The 27,500-nt window shown below is 47.9% G+C and overlaps 1 protein-coding gene across 2 annotated transcripts in view; it reads right to left on the bottom strand.

The window, feature by feature from the left end:
- LOC110522568 (coiled-coil domain-containing protein 85C-A) overlaps positions 1 to 27,500 on the bottom strand; it is a 117,763-nt gene that overhangs the window by 9,523 nt on the left and 80,740 nt on the right. The window contains exons 2-3 of one of the 2 annotated variants that reach the window (XM_021601026.2): positions 20,244 to 20,326; positions 3,182 to 3,283 (exon numbers count right to left, since the gene is read on the bottom strand). In XM_021601026.2, coding sequence (XP_021456701.2) covers positions 3,182 to 3,283; positions 20,244 to 20,326 — 185 coding nt within the window. Of the gene's footprint in view, positions 1 to 3,181; positions 3,287 to 20,243; positions 20,327 to 27,500 lie in introns of both variants that reach the window. The other variant, XM_021601025.2, reaches the window with a different exon arrangement.

The raw sequence follows: 27,500 nt of genomic DNA, 5'->3' as shown, positions 1-27,500 counted from the left end.
AGGTTAACACACTGTCAGAAACTATGGTCTGTAGGTTAACACACTGTCAGAAACTATGGTCCGTAGGATAACACACTGTCAGAAACTATGGTCTATAGGATAACACACTGTCAGAAACTATGGTCCGTAGGTTAACACACTGTCAGAAACTATGGTCCGTAGGTTAACACACTGTCAGAAACTATGGTCCGTAGGTTAACACACTGTCAGAAACTATGGTCCGTAGGTTAACACACTGTCAGAAACTATGGTCCGTAGGTTAACACACTGTCAGAAACTATGGTCTATAGGATAACACACTGTCAGAAACTATGGTCCGTAGGTTAACACACTGTCAGAAACTATGGTCCGTAGGTTAACACACTGTCAGAAACTATGGTCTATAGGATAACACACTGTCAGAAACTATGGTCCGTAGGTTAACACACTGTCAGAAACTATGGTCCGTAGGTTAACACACTGTCAGAAACTATGGTCCGTAGGATAACACACTGTCAGAAACTATGGTCTATAGGATAACACACTGTCAGAAACTATGGTCCGTAGGTTAACACACTGTCAGAAACTATGGTCCGTAGGTTAACACACTGTCAGAAACTATGGTCCGTAGGTTAACACACTGTCAGAAACTATGGTCCGTAGGTTAACACACTGTCAGAAACTATGGTCCGTAGGTTAACACACTGTCAGAAACTATGGTCTATAGGATAACACACTGTCAGAAACTATGGTCCGTAGGTTAACACACTGTCAGAAACTATGGTCCGTAGGTTAACACACTGTCAGAAACTATGGTCCGTAGGTTAACACACTGTCAGAAACTATGGTCTATAGGATAACACACTGTCAGAAACTATGGTCCGTAGGTTAACACACTGTCAGAAACTATGGTCCGTAGGTTAACACACTGTCAGAAACTATGGTCTATAGGATAACACACTGTCAGAAACTATGGTCCGTAGGTTAACACACTGTCAGAAACTATGGTCCGTAGGTTAACACACTGTCAGAAACTATGGTCCGTAGGATAACACACTGTCAGAAACTATGGTCTATAGGATAACACACTGTCAGAAACTATGGTCCGTAGGTTAACACACTGTCAGAAACTATGGTCCGTAGGTTAACACACTGTCAGAAACTATGGTCCGTAGGTTAACACACTGTCAGAAACTATGGTCCGTAGGTTAACACACTGTCAGAAACTATGGTCCGTAGGTTAACACACTGTCAGAAACTATGGTCTATAGGATAACACACTGTCAGAAACTATGGTCCGTAGGTTAACACACTGTCAGAAACTATGGTCCGTAGGTTAACACACTGTCAGAAACTATGGTCCGTAGGTTAACACACTGTCAGAAACTATGGTCCGTAGGTTAACACACTGTCAGAAACTATGGTCCGTAGGATAACACACTGTCAGAAACTATGGTCTATAGGATAACACACTGTCAGAAACTATGGTCCGTAGGTTAACACACTGTCAGAAACTATGGTCCGTAGGTTAACACACTGTCAGAAACTATGGTCCGTAGGTTAACACACTGTCAGAAACTATGGTCTATAGGATAACACACTGTCAGAAACTATGGTCCGTAGGTTAACACACTGTCAGAAACTATGGTCCGTAGGTTAACACACTGTCAGAAACTATGGTCCGTAGGATAACACACTGTCAGAAACTATGGTCTATAGGATAACACACTGTCAGAAACTATGGTCCGTAGGTTAACACACTGTCAGAAACTATGGTCCGTAGGTTAACACACTGTCAGAAACTATGGTCCGTAGGTTAACACACTGTCAGAAACTATGGTCCGTAGGTTAACACACTGTCAGAAACTATGGTCCGTAGGTTAACACACTGTCAGAAACTATGGTCTATAGGATAACACACTGTCAGAAACTATGGTCCGTAGGTTAACACACTGTCAGAAACTATGGTCCGTAGGTTAACACACTGTCAGAAACTATGGTCCGTAGGTTAACACACTGTCAGAAACTATGGTCTATAGGATAACACACTGTCAGAAACTATGGTCCGTAGGTTAACACACTGTCAGAAACTATGGTCCGTAGGTTAACACACTGTCAGAAACTATGGGATACAGTGTTAAAACGAGGAATAGGAGCGGACTATCTAGTGTCGGCGTGAATGAAATGAAGGCAGTGTTGTCTCACTAAAACACACACACTTGCACGAACGCATGTACACTCACACACCAACGTGACCTGAAAGTGGAAGTGGGGCAGAACAAAGAGAGAGCAGAGGGCCAACTAAATATAAAACCATGATGATGCTGATGGGAGAAGAAGCCATCCTAATAACTAACTATTAACTAAGAGAGAACAGGAAGTTCAGAATCATCTCTCTCTCGCTCTGTCTCTCTGTCTCTGTGTCTCTGTGTCTCTGTGTCCCTGTGCGTGTGTTCCACTAAGGCCATCTCTTACGCTTGGATGAACACATCAGAAGCCAGCCAATCAATCACAGTACAGACCATAATGAGATGGAGACGCGGAGACGTCATGACAACTGGACCAAAACAAGATGCACGGTTAAGGGCTGGCCTTAGGCACGATACAGCCCTTAGCCGTGGTATATTGCCCTTATACCACAAACCCCCGAGGTGCCCTATTCCACAAACCCCTGAGGTGCCCTATTCCACAAACCCCCCAGGTGCCCTATTCCACAAACCCCCGAGGTGCCTTATTCCACAAACCCCCGAGGTGCCTTATTCCACAAACCTCTGAGGTGCCTTATTGATATTATAAACTAGTTATGAACATAATAAGATATACTACGGATTTCAGCCAATCAGCATTCAGGGCTCGAACCACACAGTTTATAATAGAACATATAGTTCTGTATGTAGGGCCTTTGGACTGGGTCTTAGGTCTAGCTGTATGTAGGGCCTTGGGACTGTGTCTAATTCATTTCATAGTACATGATTCAGTTGAAACAGGCTCTGGGGAGACAGAAGCCTAAAGGCCTGGAGAGCCCGTGGTTTAAACTGGGTGGTTGTGATGTTAGAGAGAGAGAGTGGGAGAAAGACATGCAAGAGGATAGCTGTAAGAACAGCAGTGGGTAGATGTCTGTTTATAGTTAGTAAAGAGGTGTGTGTGTGTGTGTGTGTGTGTGTGTGTGTGTGTGTGTGTGTGTGTGTGTGTGTGTTCTCACGTTGTGCAGTGCATCTTGGCGTCGTGGCAGGGATGACAGCTGAGACTCAGAGTGGTACAGGGTCATCCCCTTCCTCAGGACACGCAGGTCCCCTGGGTTACACTGCTGTTGGGGAGACAGAGAGAGATTATCACACACTGTTCAATACCCACATCACAGCCCCCAGAACCTACCAACACACTGTTCAATACCCACATCACAGCCCTCAGAACCTATAAACACACTGTTCAATACCCACAGCACAGCCCCCATACCCTACCAACACACTGTTCAATACCCACATCACAGCCCCCATACCCTATCAACACACTGTTCAATACCCACATCACAGCCCCCAGAACCTACCAACACACTGTTCAATACCCACATCACAGCCCTCAGAACCTATAAACACACTGTTCAATACCCACAGCACAGCCCCCAGAACCTACCAACACACTGTTCAATACCCACATCACAGCCCCCAGAACCTACCAACACACTGTTCAATACCCACATCACAGCCCCCAGAACCTACCAACACACTGTTCAATACCCACATCACAGCCCCCAGAACCTACCAACACACTGTTCAATACCCACATCACAGCCCCCAGAACCTACCAACACACTGTTCAATACCCACATCACAGCCCCCAGAACCTATAAACACACTGTTCAATACCCACAGCACAGCCCCCAGAACCTACCAACACACTGTTCAATACCCACATCACAGCCCCCCAGAACCTACCAACACACTGTTCAATACCCACATCACAGTTCCCAGAACCTATAAACACACTGTTCAATACCCACATCACAGCCCACAGACCCTACCAACACACTGTTCAATACCCACATCACATCACAGCCCCCAGACCCTACCAACACACTGTTCAATACCCACATCACATCACAGCCCCCATACCCTATCAACACACTGTTCAATACCCACATCACAGCACCCAGAACCTACCAACACACTGTTCAATACCCACATCACATCACAGCCCCCAGAACCTACCAACACACTGTTCAATACCCACATCACAGCCCCCAGAACCTACCAACACACTGTTCAATACCCACATCACAGCCCCCAGAACCTACCAACAGACTGTTCAATATCCACATCACAGCCCCCAGACCCTACCAACACACTGTTCAATACCCACTTCACATCCCCCAGAACCTACCAACACACTGTTCAATACCCACATCACAGCCCCCAGAACCTATAAACACACTGTTCAATACCCACAGCACAGCCCCCAGAACCTACCAACAGACTGTTCAATACCCACATCACAGCCCCCCAGAACCTACCAACACACTGTTCAATATCCACATCACAGCCCCCATACCCTACCAACACACTGTTCAATACCCACATCACAGCCCCCAGAACCTACCAACACACTGTTCAATACCCACATCACATCACAGCCCCCATACCCTATCAACACACTGTTCAATACCCACATCACAGCCCCCAGAACCTACCAACACACTGTTCAATACCCACATCACATCACAGCCCCCAGAACCTACCAACAGACTGTTCAATACCCACATCACATCACAGCCCCCATACCCTATCAACACACTGTTCAATACCCACATCACATCACAGCCCCCATACCCTATCAACACACTGTTCAATACCCACATCACAGCCCCCAGAACCTACCAACAGACTGTTCAATACCCACATCACAGCCCCCCAGAACCTACCAACACACTGTTCAATACCCACATCACAGCCCCCAGAACCTACCAACACACTGTTCAATACCCACATCACAGCCCCCAGAACCTACCAACACACTGTTCAATATCCACATCACAGCCCCCAGAACCTACCAACAGACTGTTCAATATCCACATCACAGCCCCCATACCCTACCAACACACTGTTCAATACCCACATCACAGCCCCCAGAACCTACCAACACACTGTTCAATATCCACATCACAGCCCCCAGACCCTACCAACACACTGTTCAATACCCACATCACAGCCCCCAGAACCTACCAACACACTGTTCAATACCCACATCACAGCCCCCAGAACCTACCAACAGACTGTTCAATATCCACATCACAGCCCACAGAACCTATCAACACACTGTTCAATACCCACATCACAGCCCACAGAACCTACCAACAGACTGTTCAATACCCACATCACAGCCCACAGAACCTATCAACACACTGTTCAATACCCACATCACAGCCCACAGAACCTACCAACAGACTGTTCAATACCCACATCACAGCCCCCAGAACCTACCAACACACTGTTCAATACCCACATCACAGCCCCCAGAACCTACCAACACACTGTTCAATACCCACATCACATCACAGCCCCCATACCCTATCAACACACTGTTCAATACCCACATCACAGCCCCCAGAACCTACCAACACACTGTTCAATACCCACATCACATCACAGCCCCCAGAACCTACCAACAGACTGTTCAATACCCACATCACATCACAGCCCCCATACCCTATCAACACACTGTTCAATACCCACATCACATCACAGCCCCCATACCCTATCAACACACTGTTCAATACCCACATCACAGACCCCAGAACCTACCAACACACTGTTCAATACCCACATCACAGCCCCCAGAACCTACCAACACACTGTTCAATACCCACATCACAGCCCCCAGAACCTACCAACACACTGTTCAATACCCACATCACAGCCCCCAGAACCTACCAACAGACTGTTCAATATCCACATCACAGCCCCCAGACCCTACCAACACACTGTTCAATACCCACATCACATCCCCCAGAACCTACCAACACACTGTTCAATACCCACAGCACAGCCCCCATACCCTACCAACACACTGTTCAATACCCACATCACAGCCCCCAGAACCTATAAACACACTGTTCAATACCCACAGCACAGCCCCCAGAACCTACCAACAGACTGTTCAATACCCACATCACAGCCCCCCAGAACCTACCAACACACTGTTCAATACCCACATCACAGCCCCCAGAACCTACCAACACACTGTTCAATATCCACATCACAGCCCCCAGAACCTACCAACAGACTGTTCAATATCCACATCACAGCCCCCATACCCTACCAACACACTGTTCAATACCCACATCACAGCCCCCAGAACCTACCAACACACTGTTCAATATCCACATCACAGCCCCCAGACCCTACCAACACACTGTTCAATACCCACATCACAGCCCCCAGAACCTACCAACACACTGTTCAATACCCACATCACAGCCCCCAGAACCTACCAACAGACTGTTCAATATCCACATCACAGCCCACAGAACCTATCAACACACTGTTCAATACCCACATCACAGCCCACAGAACCTACCAACAGACTGTTCAATACCCACATCACAGCCCACAGAACCTATCAACACACTGTTCAATACCCACATCACAGCCCACAGAACCTACCAACAGACTGTTCAATACCCACATCACAGCCCCCAGAACCTACCAACACACTGTTCAATACCCACATCACAGCCCCCAGAACCTACCAACACACTGTTCAATACCCACATCACATCACAGCCCCCATACCCTATCAACACACTGTTCAATACCCACATCACAGCCCCCAGAACCTACCAACACACTGTTCAATACCCACATCACATCACAGCCCCCAGAACCTACCAACAGACTGTTCAATACCCACATCACATCACAGCCCCCATACCCTATCAACACACTGTTCAATACCCACATCACAGCCCCCAGAACCTACCAACAGACTGTTCAATATCCACATCACATCACAGCCCCCATACCCTATCAACACACTGTTCAATACCCACATCACAGCCCCCATACCCTACCAACAGACTGTTCAATACCCACATCACAGCCCCCAGAACCTACCAACAGACTGTTCAATATCCACATCACATCACAGCCCCCATACCCTATCAACACACTGTTCAATACCCACATCACAGCCCCCAGAACCTACCAACACACTGTTCAATACCCACATCACATCACAGCCCCCAGAACCTACCAACAGACTGTTCAATATCCACATCACATCACAGCCCCCATACCCTATCAACACACTGTTCAATACCCACATCACAGCCCCCAGAACCTACCAACACACTGTTCAATACCCACATCACATCACAGCCCCCAGAACCTACCAACAGACTGTTCAATATCCACATCACAGCCCCCATACCCTATCAACACACTGTTCAATACCCACATCACAGCCCCCAGAACCTACCAACACACTGTTCAATACCCACATCACATCACAGCCCCCAGAACCTACCAACAGACTGTTCAATACCCACATCACAGCCCCCAGAACCTACCAACACACTGTTCAATATCCACATCACAGCCCACAGAACCTACCAACAGACTGTTCAATACCCACATCACAGCCCCCAGAACCTACCAACAGACTGTTCAATACCCACATCACAGCCCCCAGAACCTACCAACACACTGTTCAATACCCACATCACAGCCCACAGAACCTACCAACAGACTGTTCAATATCCACATCACAGCCCCCATACCCTACCAACACACTGTTCAATACCCACATCACAGCCCCCAGAACCTACCAACACACTGTTCAATACCCACATCACAGCACCCAGAACCTACCAACACACTGTTCAATACCCACATCACATCACAGCCCCCAGAACCTACCAACAGACTGTTCAATATCCACATCACAGCCCCCATACCCTACCAAAACACTGTTCAATACCCACATCACATCACAGCCCCCAGAACCTACCAACACACTGTTCAATACCCACATCACATCACAGCCCCCATACCCTACCAACACACTGTTCAATACCCACATCACATCACAGCCCACAGAACCTACCAACAGACTGTTCAATATCCACATCACAGCCCCCAGAACCTACCAACACACTGTTCAATACCCACATCACATCATAGCCCCCATACCCTATCAACACACTGTTCAATACCCACATCACATCCCCCAGAACCTACCAACACACTGTTCAATACCCACATCACATCCCCCAGAACCTATCAACACACTGTTCAATACCCACATCACAGCCCTCAGAACCTACCAACACACTGTTGTGCACAGGGATAGGAGGCCAAAAATGTCTCATATGGAAATATTCTGAAATGCTGTCCTCTATGAAGAGTCCTCTACGTATTCTCTGATATTCATAAAGATCACAGGTCCCTGGGCGTTCTAACTAGCCATCCACCCATCTGTCTGTCTGTAGGGAGAATCGCCAATGTTTCTTATGACATTTCCAGAGTCACGCACGTCCAGCACGTTGTGTGTGTGGTCACGTGATGGCTGGAAGAACCTTGTAAACCTAGCTATAAATAACACAGTGAGCGGTTTGTGTGTTTGTGTATGTGTCGCATCTGGTGCAGAACACAACGACACGCACTCCAGAGAGACAATTAGCACTCCATCACTGCACCGCTGGCTCATGCTGCTTCACATTCCCCATCCATCACTCCTCTAGCATTCCCCATCCATCACTCCTCTAGCATTCCCCATCCATCACTCCTCTAGCATTCCCCATCCATCACTCCTCTAGCATTCCCCATCCATCACTCCTCTAGCATTCCCCATCCATCACTCCTCTAGCATTCCCCATCTATCACTCCTCTAGCATTCCCCATCCCATCACTCCTCTAGCATTCCCCATCCCATCACTCCTCTAGCATTCCCCATCCATCACTCCTCTAGCATTCCCCATCCATCACTCCTCTAGCATTCCCCATCACTCCTCTAGCATTCCCCATCACTCCTCTAGCATTCCCCATCCCATCACTCCTCTAGCATTCCCCATCCATCACTCCTCTAGCATTCCCCATCCATCATTCCTCTAGCATTCCCCATCACTCCTCTAGCATTCCCCATCCATCACTCCTCTAGCATTCCCCATCCATCACTCCTCTAGCATTCCCCATCACTCCTCTAGCATTCCCCATCCATCACTCCTCTAGCATTCCCCATCCATCACTCCTCTAGCATTCCCCATCCATCACTCCTCTAGCATTCCCCATCCATCACTCCTCTAGCATTCCCCATCTATCACTCCTCTAGCATTCCCCATCCCATCACTCCTCTAGCATTCCCCATCCCATCACTCCTCTAGCATTCCCCATCCATCACTCCTCTAGCATTCCCCATCCATCACTCCTCTAGCATTCCCCATCACTCCTCTAGCATTCCCCATCACTCCTCTAGCATTCCCCATCCCATCACTCCTCTAGCATTCCCCATCCATCACTCCTCTAGCATTCCCCATCCATCATTCCTCTAGCATTCCCCATCACTCCTCTAGCATTCCCCATCCATCACTCCTCTAGCATTCCCCATCCATCACTCCTCTAGCATTCCCCATCACTCCTCTAGCATTCCCCATCCCATCACTCCTCTAGCATTCCCCATCCATCACTCCTCTAGCATTCCCCATCCATCACTCCTCTAGAATTCCCCAACCATCACTCCTCTAGCATTCCCCATCACTCCTCTAGCATTCCCCAATCCCATCACGCCTCTAGCATTCCCCATCCATCACTACTCTAGCATTCCCCATCCATCACTCCTCTAGCATTCCCCATCCATCACTCCTCTAGCATTCCCCATCACTCCTCTAGCATTTCCCATCACATCACTCCTCTAGCATTCCCCATCCATCACTCCTCTAGCATTCCCCATCCATCACTCCTCCAGCATTCCCCATCCATCACTCCTCTAGCATTCCCCCATCCATCACTCCTCTAGCATTCCCCCATCCATCACTCCTCTAGCATTCCCCATCCATCACTCCTCTAGCATTTCCCATCACTCCTATAGCATTCCCCAATCCCATCACGCCTCTAGCATTCCCCATCCATCACTCCTCTAGCATTCCCCACCCATCACTCCTCTAGCATTTCCCATCACATCACTCCTCTAGCATTCCCCATCACTCCTCTAGCATTCCCCCATCCATCACTCCTCTAGCATTCCCCATCCATCACTCCTCTAGCATTCCCCATCACTCCTCTAGCATTCCCCATCACTCCTCTAGCATTTTCCATCCATCACTCCTCTAGCATTTCCCATCACATCACTCCTCTAGCATTCCCCATCCATCACTCCTCTAGCATTTCCCATCCATCACTCCTCTAGCATTCCCCCATCCATCACTCCTCTAGCATTCCCCATCACTCCTCTAGCATTTCCCATCACATCACTCCTCTAGCATTCCCCATCCATCACTCCTCCAGCATTCCCCATCCATCACTCCTATAACATTCCCCCATCACTCCTATAACATTCCAACAATCAGTCTTTAACCATTCCTCCTTCCTCTTCTTCCATCCTCCCCTTTACTCCTCCAGCATTCCCCCTCAGTCTTTAGCCATTCCTCCTTGCTCTTCTTCCATTCTCCCATTTACTCCTCCAGCATTCCCCCCTCAGTCTTTAAAACTTGTTACGGCTAGACATTCCGCTAACGGAACCCCTCGACAACATCCGGTGAAATGGCAGAATGCCAAATTCAAATTAAATGACTATAAATATTAAACTTGAAATCATGAAATCACACATTCAAATTAAACACCAAATTAAAGCTACACTTGTTGTTGATCCAGCCAACGTGTCAGATTTCAAAAAGGCTTTACGGTGAAAGCAAACCATGCGATTATCGGAGGACAGCACAAACGAGGTGGAGCGAGCTTTCAGATCGTGCGCCCATAACAAACAGTACACTTCACTCGACCCTCATTCTGAGCTGCCCTACTTCTTAATTTCTCAAAGGAAAAACATCAACCAATTTTAAAGACTGTTGACGTCCAGTGGAAGCGATAGGAACTATAAGCAAGTGCCACAGAAATCTATATCCCCATAGAAAACCCATTGAAAAGAGAGTGACCTCAATTTTCTTCCCTGGATGGATTTGTCTCAGGTTTTCGCCTGCCATGTCAGTTCTGTTATACACACAGACATTATTCAAACATTTTCAGAAACTTTAGAGTGTTTTCTTTCTATATCTACCAATTATATGCATATCCTAGCTTCTGGGCCTGAGTAGCAGGCAGCTTACTTTGGGCACACTTTTCATCCGGACGTGAAAATACTGCCCCCGAGCCCGAAGAGGTTATTAACCATTCCTCCTTGCTCTTCTTCCATCCTCCCATTTACTCCTCCAGTATTACCCCATCAGTCTTTAACCATTCCTCTTAGCTCGTCTCACATTTTAACATTACATCACACCCCTCCGCCTCATTTCTTTATTTCCGTGCTTCTTCACCTGCATTGCTTGCTGTTTGGGGTTTTAGGCTGGGTTTCTGTACAGCACTTTGAGATATCAGCTGATGTACGAAGGGCTATATAAAATAAATTTGATTGATTGATTTATCTCTCCCTTGGCTCCCAATGAAAACAGATCCTCAGTCGCTGCTTTCAGCCTCAAGCAGGAATCCCACGTCTTTCCTTGGCTTAAACTCATTGGTATTATGCTTTAGATAATAAAACAAACTTCCCAACTTCCACTTCTGAATCTTATGCTAATGATAGAGACAAACAGAACTATACACCATTGGTCTGTAAGACAGGCTGGCATCTCCTCATGGCAACAGCCCTGTTCCCCATCCATCACAATGTCCTGAGAGGTGACTGGAAGACCGGGAGTTTTGATAATGAGGGGGCGACGTGGAACAGGTGACCACGACTCACTAGGACAGTCCTCTCCTCTTCTCCTGTTCACTCTTATCAGATTGTTGAACTACTCAGACCGACTCAGCCAGAGTAACACTACACAGGTCTGTGTAAAGACTGTTGAACTACTCAGGCCGACTCAGCCAGAGTAACACTACACAGGTCTGTCTAAAGACTGTTGAACTACTCAGGCCGACTCAGCCAGAGTAGCACTACACCGGTCTGTGTAAAGACTGTTGAACTACTCAGGCCGACTCAGCCAGAGTAACACTACACCGGTCTGTGTAAAGACTGTTGAACTACTCAGGCCGACTCAGCCAGAGTAGCACTACACCGGTCTGTGTAAAGACTGTTGAACTACTCAGGCCGACTCAGCCAGAGTAACACTACACAGGTCTGTGTAAAGACTGTTGAACTACTCAGGCCGACTCAGCCAGAGTAGCACTACACCGGTCTGTGTAAAGACTGTTGAACTACTCAGGCCGACTCAGCCAGAGTAACACTACACAGGTCTGTCTAAAGTGGACCATGTGCAGTAGGACATGTGCAGTAGTGAACAAGGGGACTGTTATAATAAACACACTTCAATACTCAAGTAGACAGAAGTCACTTCAAAAATTATTTAAGTACTTTTGAAGTAGTTTTCAGGCCAGTGTTTTTGTATATGTGTATGTTAAATAAGGGGTATGTAGACTTATTTCTGTTGTGTCTAGGTCTTTCCACTGTTGTGTCTAGGTCTTTCCACTGTTGTGTCTCGGTCTTTCCACTATTGTGTCTCGGACTTTCCACTATTGTGTCTAGCACACAGCATAATCCTTCTTTACAAAGTTTAAAGTGTAAACCGCACAATCCAGCCAGTTTGGAGGGTCAACATTCCATTCTAATGCTCTTATTGTTTCCTTCACAATCAACTACGTTTCACTGCTTCACCTTCACAAAACCAAATACCACAGATGATTGTGAAATAGACACAAATTGCTTATTTGAAATTAATGACAGGCACACAAAAAGTAAATTTTTTTGCACTACACAATTTTGTATATAGTGAATTTCACAGAAAGTCAGTAGGTTACTTAATTAAGATAAACGATAGGAGACAACTTTAGCATTTTATCTAATTAGCTACTTTGCAACTCCTTAGCATGTTAGCTAATCCTTCCCCTAACCCTCACCTTAAACCTTTAACCTACCTCCTAACCCAAACCTTAACCCTATAAAGCTACAATATGTAACTTTTTGGGCGACCTGACCAAATTCACATAGAAATGCGAGTTATAGACCCTTCTTTCTCATTGAAAGCAAGTCTAAGAAGCAATAGCTCTGTTTTATGTGTACTATTTCTATGCTTCCCGTTCTTAAGTTTAGTTTTTGTGTCTTTCTTTCTGTTGAAGGAGAGGCGGACCAAAACGTGGTTATTGTGATACATCTTTAATGAAGATGATAAATGAACAATATACAAAACAAGAAATGTGAAAAAAACGAAAACAGCACTATCTGGTGTAACAAACACAAAGACAGGAACAATCACCCACAAAACCCAACACAAAACAGGCTACCTAAATATGGCTCCCAATCAGAGACAATGACTAACACCTGCCTCTGATTGAGAACCATATCAGGCTCAAACACAGAAACAGACAAACAAGACATCCAACATAGAATGCCCACTCAGATCACACCCTGACCAACCAAAACATAGAAACATACAAAGCAAACTATGGTCAGGGTGTGACAAGCTTCAAACAGATGAAACTACAATATTGTTTATGGAGAAGATATTTCACAGCGGTTTAGATGACACTATGATTCTCTACACAATGAAATTAGGCAAACTAAACTCAGCAAAAAAAGAAACGTCATCTCAATATCAACTGTGTTTATTTTCAGCAAACTTAACATGTGTAAATATTTGTATGAACATAACAAGATTCAACAACTGAGACATAAACTGAACAAGTTCCACAGACATGTGACTAACAGAAATTGAATAATGTGTCCCTGAACAAAGGGGGGGGGGGGGGGGGGGGGCGTCAAAAGTAACAGTCAATATCTGGTGTGGCCACCAGCTGAATTAAGTACTGCAGTGCATCTCCTCCTCATGGACTGCACCAGATGTGCCAGTTCTTTCTGTGAGATGTTTCCCCACTCTTCCACCAAGGCACCTGCAAGTTCCCAGACATTCCTGGGAGGAATGGCCCTAACCCTCACCTTCTGATCCAACAGGTCCCAGACATTCCTGGGAGGAATGGCCCTAACCCTCACCTTCTGATCCAACAGGTCCCAGACATTCCTGGGAGGAATGGCCCTAACCCTCACCTTCTGATCCAACAGGTCCCAGACATTCCTGGGAGGAATGGCCCTAACCCTCACCTTCTGATCCAACAGGTCCCAGACATTCCGGGGCGGAATGGCCCTAACCCTCACCTTCTGATCCAACAGGTCCCAGACATTCCTGGGAGGAATGGCCCTAACCCTCACCTTCTGATCCAACAGGTCCCAGACATTCCTGGGAGGAATGGCCCTAGCCCTCACCCTCCGATCCAACAGGTCCCGGACATTCCTGGGAGGAATGGCCCTAACCCTCACCTTCTGATCCAACAGGTCCCAGCCGTGCTCAATGGGATAGAGATCAGGGCTCTTCGCTTGGCCATGGCAGAACACTGACATTCCTGTCTTGCAGGAAATCACGCACAGAACAAGCAGTATGGTTGGTGGCATTGTCATGCTGGAGCGTCATGTCAGGATGAGCCTGCAGGAAGGATACCACATGAGGGAGGAGGATGTCTTCCCTGTAACGCACAGCGTTGAGATTGCCTGCAATGACAACAAGCTCAGTCCGATGATGCTGTGACCCTCCACCTCCAAATCGATCCCGCTGCAGAGTACAGGCCTCGGTGCAACGCTTATTCCTTCGATGATAAACGCAAATCACACCATCACCCCTGGTGAGACAAAACCACGACTCGTCAGTGAAGAGCAGTTTTTGCCAGTCCCTTCTGGTCCAGCGACAGTGGGTTTGTGCCCATAGGCGACATTGTTGCAGGTGATATCTGGTGTGGACCTGCCTTACAACAAGCCTACAAGCCATCAGTCCAGCCTCTCTCAGTCTATTGCAGACAGTCTGAGCACTGATGGAGGGATTGTGCTTTCCTGGTATAACTCGGGCAGTTGTTGTTGACATCCTGTACCTGTCCCGCAGGTGTGATGTTCAGATGTACTGATCCTATGCAGGTGTTGTTACACGTGTTCTTCCACGGCGAGGATGATCAGCTGTCCATCCTGTCTCTCTGTAGCGCTGTCTTAGGCGTCTCGCAGTATGGACATTGCAATTTATTGCCCTGGCCACATCTGCAGTCCTCATGCCTCCTTGCAGCATGCCTAAGGCATGTTTACGCAGATGAGCAGGGACCCTGGGCATCTTTCTTTTGGTGTTTTTCAGAGTCAGTAGAAAGGCCTCTTTAGTGTCCTAAGTTTTCATAACTGTGATCTTAATTGCCTACCGTCTGTAAGCTGTTAGTGTCTTAACGACCGTTCCACAGGTGCATGTCCATTAATTGTTTATGGTTCATTGAACAAGCATGGCAAACTGTGTTTTCAATTAATATCTATGAAGTTATTTGGATTTTTACGAATTATCCTTGAAAGAGAGGGTCCTGAAAAAGGGACGTTACTTTTTTGCTGAGTTTATTAGAATTTTAGCAAACATGTAATGGCGGAACGATTTCTGCATCATGTACCTTTTTAACAATACATTTTTTTTTTTACTCATTTAGAAGATGCTCTTCTCCAGAGCAACTTACAGAAGTGAGTGCATACATTTTAATGTTTGTTTGCACTGGTCCCCCATGGAAATTCAAACCACAACCAACTGAGCCACACAGGACAACTAAGCTAGCATGTAACCTAACCTTAACCCCTAACCTTAACGCCTATCCTAGCTAACGTTAGCCACCTAGCTAGCTAGCTAACATTAACCACCTAGCTAGCTAACATGAACCACCTAGCTAGCTAGCTAACATAAACCACCTAGCTAGCTAGCTAACATTAACCACAACAAATGGGAAATGTAATGCACATGAAATGCGTTGTGGTGGAAATTGTGTAATACTCACAGAAAAGTGTGCCAGTCGCAAATTTCAAATAAGTCATTTGTGTCTGTTTCACAATTTCCAGCAGATATGCGTCAGTTCCTTTCTCCATCTCGAGATCTCACATTTCACCAAGTTCGATCTCACATTTCACCAAGTTCGATATACAAAGCTAAAATTCCTCAACATCATCAGATCAACAACAGATCAACAACATCAACAACAACAGATCAACAACAGGACGTTCATAAAACATTCAGGACGTGTTCATTTTCTTGCTTACATTCACCAGTTGTCAGTCATGCATTAATGATGTCTGGTTCTCTACCTGAGTTCGCTGTGTCGCCCTCATACAGCCACCAGACGGTCCTAGAGGCTGGGACAAGCAATCTGCTGTGCTGTTTATACTTCACAACACACTGTAGCATATCACTCACCTCCCAGGCCTCAATACAACACACTGTAGCATATCACTCACCTCCCAGGCCTCAATACAACACACTGTAGCATATCACTCACCTCCCAGGCCTCAATACAACACACTGTAGCATATCACTCACCTCCCAGGCCTCAATACAACACACTGTAGCATATCACTCACCTCCCAGGCCTCAATACAACACACTGTAGCATATCACTCACCTCCCAGGCCTCAATACAACACACTGTAGCATATCACTCACCTCCCAGGCCTCAATACAACACACTGTAGCATATCACTCACCTCCCAGGACTCAGTACAATACAACACACTGTAGCATTTCACTCACCTCCCAGGCCTCAATACAACACACTGTAGCATATCACTCACCTCCCAGGCCTCAGTACAACACACTGTAGCACATCACTCACCTCCCAGGCATCAATACAACACACTGTAGCATATCACTCACCTCCCAGGCCTCAATACAACACACTGTAGCATATCACTCACCTCCCAGGCCTCAATACAACACACTGTAGCATATCACTCACCTCCCAGGACCACAATACAATACGTACCACACACCAACAGAGCTGCATGCTATAGCGTCTTGATAGTGATTTGTCTGAACATGACGCCAACGTGTAAGCTGACAGGTGTGAAAGGCCCATCACCAGAGAAAAGAATAGCAGCGTAGAGTTGGAGTGAGAGAGTTACCTTGTTTCTCTGTTTCTGTGAGAAACTATATCTGCTACAGGCCTGAATATGAGAGGACGGCTGACCAGTTGTTTTGTGTGACATCGAGGTCATAGGTCATTGTTTAAGCAAAGTAAACACATAACAGATGGCAACACTATGTCTGGCTATGTAGGAGGATAGTAACTGTGATGATCACAAAGCAGAGATATACATTATCTTACCAAAACGTCTCTAAAGGAAAGTTAATATCAGGTGTCCTTATGTAAAAGGTCATGGAGGACAATCTTTAGCACCTACTTATTAATTGACTCAAAGTTTTGTGTCAGTGGTTCCAGCCCACACACTTTGCCAACATAATAATCTGAAGGAAGATCACTGGGAAAATAAGTGCTAAAAATAAATAGATCCCAATTAAATGTATATTTAAATCGCTTTTATGTCTTCAAAGACGATGCTTGAGTTGGTTTATCGCTACGGTGCTTTTGCACTGGCGTGAACTGAGCCTCACGTAATAGAATAGCATACTGTGCTTCAGTGTATCGAGCCATACAATTTAAAGCAGAGATCATCTAACTAGATTCAGCCGCGGGATGATTTGTTCTTCAGAGGATGGTCAGGGGGTCGGAAACATAATGACAAAACATTTGCAGACTGAAGCCCTAAACAGATATTTGATTAAAACAGTTTCAAATCTTACATTTGTATACGATCATATAGATTCTCTATTATGCGTGGGAATACTTTGGAACACATTTCCCAAATTAAAATCCCTTGGAGCTGATATCCTGGTGGTTTTACAATAATAATACAAAATATACATCTTTATTTTTTGCTCAGAAAACTTTGGAGGCCAAATAAAACCACCCGTTGGGGAAACCTGATTTTAAAGGGGGGGGGGGAAAATGTGAAAACAAAGTGAAAATATTTCATGTTTATATGGCTGATATATGCTGAGATAGGTTTTAGGATCGATTACCTATTGGTTCAAAAGGTTTTAGGATCGATTACCTATCGGTTCAAAAGGTTTTAGGATCTTCCCCTCTCCCTATAGAGCCTTTCTTCCCCTCTCTCTATAGAGCCTTTCTTCCCCTCTCCCTATAGAGCCTTTCTTCCCCTCTCTCTATAGAGGCTTTCTTCCCCTCTCCCTATAGAGCCTTTCTTCCCCTCTCCCTATAGAGCCTTTCTTCCCCTCTCCCTATAGAGCCTTTCTTCCCCTCTCCCTATAGAGCCTTTCTTCCCCTCTCCCTATAGAGCCTTTCTTCCCCTCTCCCTATAGAGCCTTTCTTCCCCTCTCCCTATAGAGCCTTTCTTCCCCTCTCCCAAAACCTGAAAGGTAACAGGTGAACTCCTGGTGAACTGGAAGAGCCTCCAACTCCCCATTTACCCTCCTGACAAATTCCATGTCATAGGAAGGTCACACAGAGAGAAGACGGCAACGCTGTCACTGTCTGCTTCTCAAATGGCTCCCTATTCCCTGTGAGTCCTGGCCCAAAGTAGTGCACTACACAGGGTGCCATTTGGGACGCTGTCACTGTCTGCTTCTCAAATGGCTCCCTATTCCATGTGAGTCCTGGCCCAAAGTAGTGCACTACACAGGGTGCCATTTGGGATGCTGTCACTCTGTCGCAGAACTCCTCTCCATCTCATCTCTGTTCTAAGCCTTGGGGGCGACATCACATCATGGCTCTGTTCTGTGGCTGGCTGTCTTACAGCTCCGGCATGAATTAAACATGGATAAACACATTCTCCACCCTTCAGTTCAGACGTACGGCTCAGTGCATTGTGAGTGGGAGAGACTTCAGAGTGTTGTTGTGAGAGCGTGGGTTGAGGAGAGACTTCAGCGTGTTGTTGTGAGAGGGTGGGTTGAGGAGAGACTTCAGCGTGTTGTTGTGAGAGGGTGGGTTGAGGAGAGACTACAGCGTGTTGTTGTGAGAGGGTGGGTTGGGGAGAGACTTCAGCGTGTTGTTGTGAGAGGGTGGGTTGAGGAGAGACTACAGTGTGTTGTTGTGAGAGGGTGGGTTGAGGAGAGACTTCAGTGTGTTGTTGTGAGAGAGTGGGTTGAGGAGAGACTACATCGTGTTGTTGTGAGAGGGTGGGTTGAGGAGAGACTACAGTGTGTTGTTGTGAGAGGGTGGGTTGAGGAGAGACTACATCGTGTTGTTGTGAGAGGGTGGGTTGAGGAGAGACTACAGTGTGTTGTTGTGAGAGGGTGGGTTGAGGAGAGACTACATTGTGTTGTTGTGATAGGGTGGGTTGAGGAGAGACTTCAGAGTGTTGTTGTGAGAGGGTGGGTTGAGGAGAGACTTCAGTGTGTTGTTGTGAGAGGGTGGGTTGAGGAGAGACTACAGTGTGTTGTTGTGAGAGGGTGGGTTGAGGAGAGACTACAGTGTGTTGTTGTGAGAGGGTGGGTTGAGGAGAGACTTCAGCGTGTTGTGGTGAGAGGGTGGGTTGAGGAGAGACTACAGTGTGTTGTTGTGAGAGGGTGGGTTGAGGAGAGACTACAGTGTGTTGTTGTGAGAGGGTGGGTTGAGGAGAGACTACAGTGTGTTGTTGTGAGAGGGTGGGTTGAGGAGAGACTACAGTGTGTTGTTGTGAGAGGGTGGGTTGAGGAGAGACTACAGTGTGTTGTTGTGAGAGGGTGGGTTGAGGAGAGACTACAGTGTGTTGTTGTGAGAGGGTGGGTTGAGGAGAGACTACAGTGTGTTGTTGTGAGAGGGTGGGTTGAGGAGAGACTACAGTGTGTTGTTGTGAGAGGGTGGGTTGAGGAGAGACTTCAGCGTGTTGTGGTGAGAGGGTGGGTTGAGGAGAGGCTTCAGCGTGTTGTGGTGAGAGGGTGGGTTGAGGAGAGACTTCAGCGTGTTGTGGGTTGAGGAGAGACTTCAGCGTGTTGTGGTGAGAGGGTGGGTTGAGGAGAGACTTCAGCGTGCTGTGGTGAGAGGGTGGGTTGAGGAGAGACCTCAAAAATAAAATGTTGTCCTTGTGGGTGCTTATGAATTCAATAATGAAAAGAAAACTCTATTTTAAATCACTAAGGCGTACTGTGTGTGTGTGTGTGTGTGTGTGTGTGTGTGTGTGTGTGTGTGTGTGTGTGTGTGTGTGTGTGTGTGTGTGTGTGTGACCATCACCTGAGTTAAAAGCTTGTTGTTGTCGTCTTCCAATATCCTCATCTTGATCTCCAGCTGTCTGATGTAGTTAGAGGAGGAGGAGTCTAAAAACGAGAGAAAGCAAAGGGAAGAGGAAGATGAGAGAAAATGATGAAGATGAGGGAGATGAGGATGAGAATAAAGGGGGATGAGAGGAAAATATGAAGATGAGGAGGATGAAGATGAGGAGGATGAAGATGAGGAGGATGAGAGAAGAGGGAGATGAGAGGAAAGGATGTAGCGGAGTAGAGATTATCTTTCTTTAATTACTTGGTTGTTTTCCTACAGCCCGACAGATAACGTGTTCATTTTCTAAACAAATGACAGTTGAATAATAGTATTATGTGACTCATCTTGCATAACACATCCACTATATTACAGGACCACCTGACTAAATGAGGTTTCTACTTTTACTTGAATCATCAGGTTCAGTTTAGCAACAGCAACAGTGAGGACAATCTATGTGTATATACAGTGGGGCAAAAAAGTATTTAGTCAGCCACCAATTGTGCAAGTTCTCCCACTTAAAAAGATGAGAGAGGCCTGTAATTTTCATCATAGGTACACTTCAACTATGACAGACAAAATGAGAAAACAAAATCCAGAAAATCACATTGTAGGATTTTTTATAAATTTATTTGTAAATTATGGTGGAAAATAAGTATTTGGTCAATAACAAAAGTTTATCTCAATACTTTGTTATATACCCTTTGTTGGCAATGACAGAGGTCAAACGTTTTCTGTAATGGACCCAGAGACAGAGACATGGACCCAGAGACATGGACCCAGAGACAGAGACATGGACCCAGAGACAGAGACATGGACACAGAGACAGAGACATGGACACAGAGACAGAGACATGGACACAGAGACAGAGACATGGACACAGAGACAGAGACATGGACACAGAGACAGAGACATGGACACAGAGACAGAGACATGGACCCAGAGACATGGACCCAGAGACATGGACCCAGAGACATGGACCCAGAGACAGAGACATGGACACAGAGACAGAAACATGGACACAGAGACATGGACCCAGAGACATGGACCCAGAGACAGAGACATGGACCCAGAGACATGGACCCAGAGTCAGAGACATGGACCCAGAGACAGAGACATGGACCCAGAGACAGAGACATGGACACAGAGACAGAGACATGGACCCAGAGACAGAGACATGGACCCAGAGACATGGACCCAGAGACAGAGACATGGACCCAGAGACATGGACCCAGAGACAGAGACATGGACCCAGCGACATGGACCCAGATACAGAGACATGGACACAGAGAAAGAGACATGGACCCAGAGACAGAGACATGGACCCAGAGACATGGACCCAGAGACATGGACCCAGAGACAGAGACATGGACACAGAGACAGAGACATGGACACAGAGACAGATACATGGACCCAGAGACAGAGACATGGACCCAGAGACATGGACCCAGAGACAGAGACATGGACCCAGAGACATGGACACAGAGACAGAGACATGGACCCAGAGACATGGACCCAGAGACAGAGACATGGACCCAGAGACATGGACACAGAGAAAGAGACATGGACCCAGAGACAGAGACATGGACCCAGAGACATGGACCCAGAGACAGAGACATGGACACAGAGACAGAGACATGGACCCAGAGACATGGACACAGAGACAGAGACATGGACCCAGAGACATGGACCCAGAGACATGGACCCAGAGACAGAGACATGGACACAGAGACAGAGACATGGACCCAGAGACATGGACACAGAGACAGAGACAGAGACATGGACACAAAGACATGGACACAGAGACATGGACCCAGAGACATGGACCCAGAGACATGGACACAGAGACATGGACCCAGAGACATGGACACAGAGACAGAGACATGGACCCAGAGACAGAGACATGGACACAGAGACAGAGACATGGACACAGAGACAGAGACATGGACCCAGAGACAGAGACATGGACACAGAGACAGAGACATGGACACAGAGACAGAGACATGGACACAGAGACAGAGACATGGACCCAGAGACAGAGACATGGACCCAGAGACATGGACCCAGAGACATGGACCCAGAGACATGGACCCAGAGACAGAGACATGGACACAGAGACAGAAACATGGACACAGAGACATGGACCCAGAGACATGGACCCAGAGACAGAGACATGGACCCAGAGACATGGACCCAGAGTCAGAGACATGGACCCAGAGACAGAGACATGGACCCAGAGACAGAGACATGGACACAGAGACAGAGACATGGACCCAGAGACAGAGACATGGACCCAGAGACATGGACCCAGAGACAGAGACATGGACCCAGAGACATGGACCCAGAGACAGAGACATGGACCCAGCGACATGGACCCAGATACAGAGACATGGACACAGAGAAAGAGACATGGACCCAGAGACAGAGACATGGACCCAGAGACATGGACCCAGAGACATGGACCCAGAGACATGGACCCAGAGACAGAGACATGGACACAGAGACAGAGACATGGACCCAGAGACATGGACACAGAGACAGAGACATGGACCCAGAGACATGGACCCAGAGACATGGACCCAGAGACAGAGACATGGACACAGAGACAGAGACATGGACACAGAGACAGATACATGGACCCAGAGACAGAGACATGGACCCAGAGACATGGACCCAGAGACAGAGACATGGACCCAGAGACATGGACACAGAGACAGAGACATGGACCCAGAGACATGGACCCAGAGACAGAGACATGGACCCAGAGACATGGACACAGAGAAAGAGACATGGACCCAGAGACAGAGACATGGACCCAGAGACATGGACCCAGAGACAGAGACATGGACACAGAGACAGAGACATGGACCCAGAGACATGGACACAGAGACAGAGACATGGACCCAGAGACATGGACCCAGAGACATGGACCCAGAGACAGAGACATGGACACAGAGACAGAGACATGGACCCAGAGACATGGACACAGAGACAGAGACAGAGACATGGACACAAAGACATGGACACAGAGACATGGACCCAGAGACATGGACCCAGAGACATGGACACAGAGACATGGACACAGAGACATGGACACAGAGACAGAGACATGGACCCAGAGACAGAGACATGGACCCAGAGACATGGACACAGAGACAGAGACATGGACACAGAGACATGGACACAGAGACATGGACATAGAGACATGGACACAGAGACAGAGACATGGACACAGAGACATGGATACAGAGACAGAGACATGGACACAGAGACATGGACATAGAGACAGAGACAGAGACATGGACACAGAGACATGGACACAGAGACATGGACACAGATACATGGACATAGAGACAGAGACATGGACATAGAGACATGGACACAGAGACATGGACACAGAGACATGGACATAGAGACATGGACAAAGAGACATGGACAAAGAGACATGGACACAGAGACATGGACATAGAGACATGGACATAGAGACATGGACACAGAGACATGGACACAGAGACAGAGTCATGGACACAGAGACATGGACACAGAGACATGGACATAGAGACATGGACAAAGAGACATGGACACAGAGACATGGACATAGAGACATGGACACAGAGACATGGACACAGAGACAGAGACATGGACACAGAGACATGGACACAGAGACATGGACACAGAGACATGGACACAGAGACAGAGACATGGACCCAGAAACAGAGACATGGGTGACAGAGTGAACTCAGCCGATTACACACCAGGACCAGCACCAGGATACTCTGCCAGGACCTGGTGCAGGAGATAATGGGCCACACTGACACAGTACACTGCCATCAGATTCCCATGGCTCAGTTGGATGGGACTAGGATAAAAGAGTCTATAGTGATAAATGACTGACCAGGAGCTAACCAAGACCATTGAGGATTCACAGCTACCAGAAAGGACCTGACCAAAAATACTATGGCAGAGGTAATAGACAGCTACAGCTCTGCCAAGGGCTCAATAAACCCCACAGCTAGAGAGAGAGTCTCTGTCTCTCACAGAGCAGCATGTAACACTGTACAAACCACACGCGGACGACCCCTCTCTTTACCACTCTGCTCTCCTAGGGGACAGGGGAAGGCACATTTGAACTCCCTCTCCTCCATCCCTCCCTCCCTCCCTCTCCTACCTCGACCTCCATCCCTCCCTCTTTCCCTCTCCTACCTCGACCTCCATCCCTCCCTCCCTTTCGACCTCCATCCCTCCCTCTTTCCCTCTCCTACCTCGACCTCTATCCCTCCCTCCCTCTCGACCTCCATCCCTCCCTCTTTCCCTCTCCTACCTCGACCTCTATCCCTCCCTCCCTCTCGACCTCCATCCCTCCCTCTTTCCCTCTCCTACCTCAACCTCTATCCCTCCCTCCCTCTCGACCTCCATCCCTCCCTCTTTCCCTCTCCTACCTCGACCTCCATCCCTCCCTCTCCTACCTCGACCTCCATCCCTCCCTCTTTCCCTCTCCTACCTCGACCTCTATCCCTCCCTCCCTCTCGACCTCCATCCCTCCCTCTTTCCCTCTCCTACCTCGACCTCCATCCCTCCCTCTCCTACCTCGACCTCCATCCCTCCCTCTTTCCCTCTCCTACCTCGACCTCTATCCCTCCCTCCCTCTCGACCTCCATCCCTCCCTCTTTCCCTCTCCTACCTCGACCTCCATCCCTCCCTCTCCTACCTCGACCTCCATCCCTCCCTCTTTCCCTCTCCTACCTCGACCTCTATCCCTCCCTCCCTCTCGACCTCCATCCCTCCCTCTTTCCCTCTCCTACCTCGACCTCCATCCCTCCCTCTCCTACGTCGACCTCCATCCCTCCCTCTTTCCCTCTCCTACCTCGACCTCTATCCCTCCCTCCCTCTCGACCTCCATCCCTCCATCCCTCCCTCTCCTACCTCGACCTCCATCCCTCCCTCTCCTACCTCGACCTCCATCCCTCCCTCTTTCCCTCTCCTACCTCGACCTCTATCCCTCCCTTTTTCCCCTCCCTCTGTCTCCTACACCGACCTCCATCCCTCCCTCTTTCCCTCTCCTACCTCAACCTCTATCCCTCCCTCCCTCTCGACCTCCATCCCTCCCTTTTTCCCCTCCCTCTGTCTCCTACACCGACCTCCATCCCTCCCTCTTTCCCTCTCCTACCTCGACCTCTATCCCTCCCTCCATCCCTCCCTCTTTCCCTCTCCTACCTCAACCTCCATCCCTCCCTCTTTCCCTCTCCTACCTCCACCTCCATCCCCCCTACCTCCACCTCCACCCCCCCTACCTCCACCTCCATCCCTCCCTCCCTCCCTCCCTTCCTACCTCAACCTCTATCCCTCCCTCCCTTTCGACCTCCATCCCTCCCACCCCTCTGCTACCTCAACCTCCATCCCTCCCTCCCTCTCCTCCATCCCTCCCATCCCTCTGCTACCTCAACCTCCATCCCTCCCTCCCTCTCCTCCATCCCTCCCATCCCTCTGCTACCTCAACCTCCATCCCTCCCTCCCTCTCCTCCATCCCTCTCCTCCCTCCCTCTCCTCCATCCCTCCCATCCCTCTGCTACCTCAACCTCCATCCCTCAACCTCCATCCCTCCCTCCCTCTCCTCCATCCCTCCATCCTTTCATCTCTACTCCCTGCAGACAGATGGCATAGCAAAAGCCTAAATGAAGAAAGAAAGAAATAGGCTTTCCTGGCCTTTCAACTCTATAACGACTAACTGTACTCAAAACTAGCATCTAGGAGGTCTCAGGTTATTACTAATGCATAAAGCTTCAGGCGGATCTCAGGCTACATACATAATATTGTCAGACTAAACACAAAAAAAGCCTACCCTGAGATGGAAAGAAATAGACAGACAGAGACAGAGAGAGAGACACAGAGAGATGGAGGGTAAAGGAGACAGAGAGAGAGAGACAAAGAGATGGAGGGTAAAGGAGACAGAGAGAGAGTATAAAGGATAGAGAGAGAGAGATGGAGGCTGAACGAGAGAGAGACAGATAGACGGCAAAGGAGAGAGAGAGGGATAGAGATGCAGCGTGAAGGAGAGAGAGACAGAGAGAGGGATAGAGATGGAAGGTGAAGGAGAGAGAGACAGAGAGAGAGAGATAGAGATGCAGCGTGAAGGACAGAGAGACAGAGAGAGGGATAGAGATGCAGCGTGGAGGAGAGAGAGACAGACAGAGGGATAGAGATGCAGCGTGAAGGAGAGAAAGACAGAGAGAGGGATAGAGATGGAAGGTGAAGGAGAGAGAGACAGAGAGAGAGAGATAGAGATGCAGCGTGAAGGAGAGAGAGACAGAGGGATAGAGATGGAGGGTGAAGGAGAGAGAGACAGAGAGAGGGATAGAGATGGAAGGTGAAGGAGAGAGAGACAGAGAGAGGGATAGAGATGGAGGGTGAAGTAGAGAGAGACAGAGAGAGGGATAGAGATGGAGGGTGAAGTAGAGAGAGACAGAGAGAGGGATAGAGATGGAGGGTGAAGTAGAGAGAGACAGAGAGAGGGATAGAGATGGAAGGTGAAGGAGAGAGAGACAGAGAGAGGGATAGAAATGCAGCTTGAAGGAGAGAGAGACAGAGGGATAGAAATGGAGGGTGAAGTAGAGAGAGACAGAGAGAGGGATAGAAATGGAGGGTGAAGTAGAGAGAGACAGAGAGAGGGATAGAGATGGAAGGTGAAGGAGAGAGAGACAGAGAGAGGGATAGAAATGGAGGGTGAAGGAGAGAGAGACAGAGAGAGGGATAGAGATGGAAGGTGAAAGCAGAAGAGAGAGACAGAGAGAGAGAAGGATAGAGATGGAAGGTGAAAGCAAGAGAGAGAGAGAGAGGGGCAGAGAGAAGGATAGAGATGGAAAGTGAAAGCAAGAGAGAGAGAGAGAGAGAGGGGGCAGAGAGAAAGATAGAGATGGAAGGTGAAAGCAAGAGAGAGAGAGAGAGAGAGAGAGAATTGGCACGGGCACTAGAAAAGTCTGCAGCACCCGGCCTCCCCCTGCTAGAATCCGAAGTCAAATGTCTGCTGTTTGCTGATGATCTGGTGCTTCTGTCACCAACTACAAATTCCATCTAGACACTGTTGCCCTAGAGCACACAAAAAACTATACATAACTTGGCCTAAAAATCAGCGCCACAGGTAACTTCCACAAAGCTGTGAACGATCTGAGAGACAAGGCAAGAAGGGCATTCTATGCCATCAAAAGGAACATAAATTTCAACATACCAATTAGAATT

The sequence above is a fragment of the Oncorhynchus mykiss genome, chromosome 4, assembly GCF_013265735.2.
Source record: "Oncorhynchus mykiss isolate Arlee chromosome 4, USDA_OmykA_1.1, whole genome shotgun sequence".
NCBI lineage: Eukaryota > Metazoa > Chordata > Actinopteri > Salmoniformes > Salmonidae > Oncorhynchus > Oncorhynchus mykiss.
Note: the sequence above shows the minus strand (reverse complement) of the source record. Positions and strands in the feature narration are given on the sequence as shown.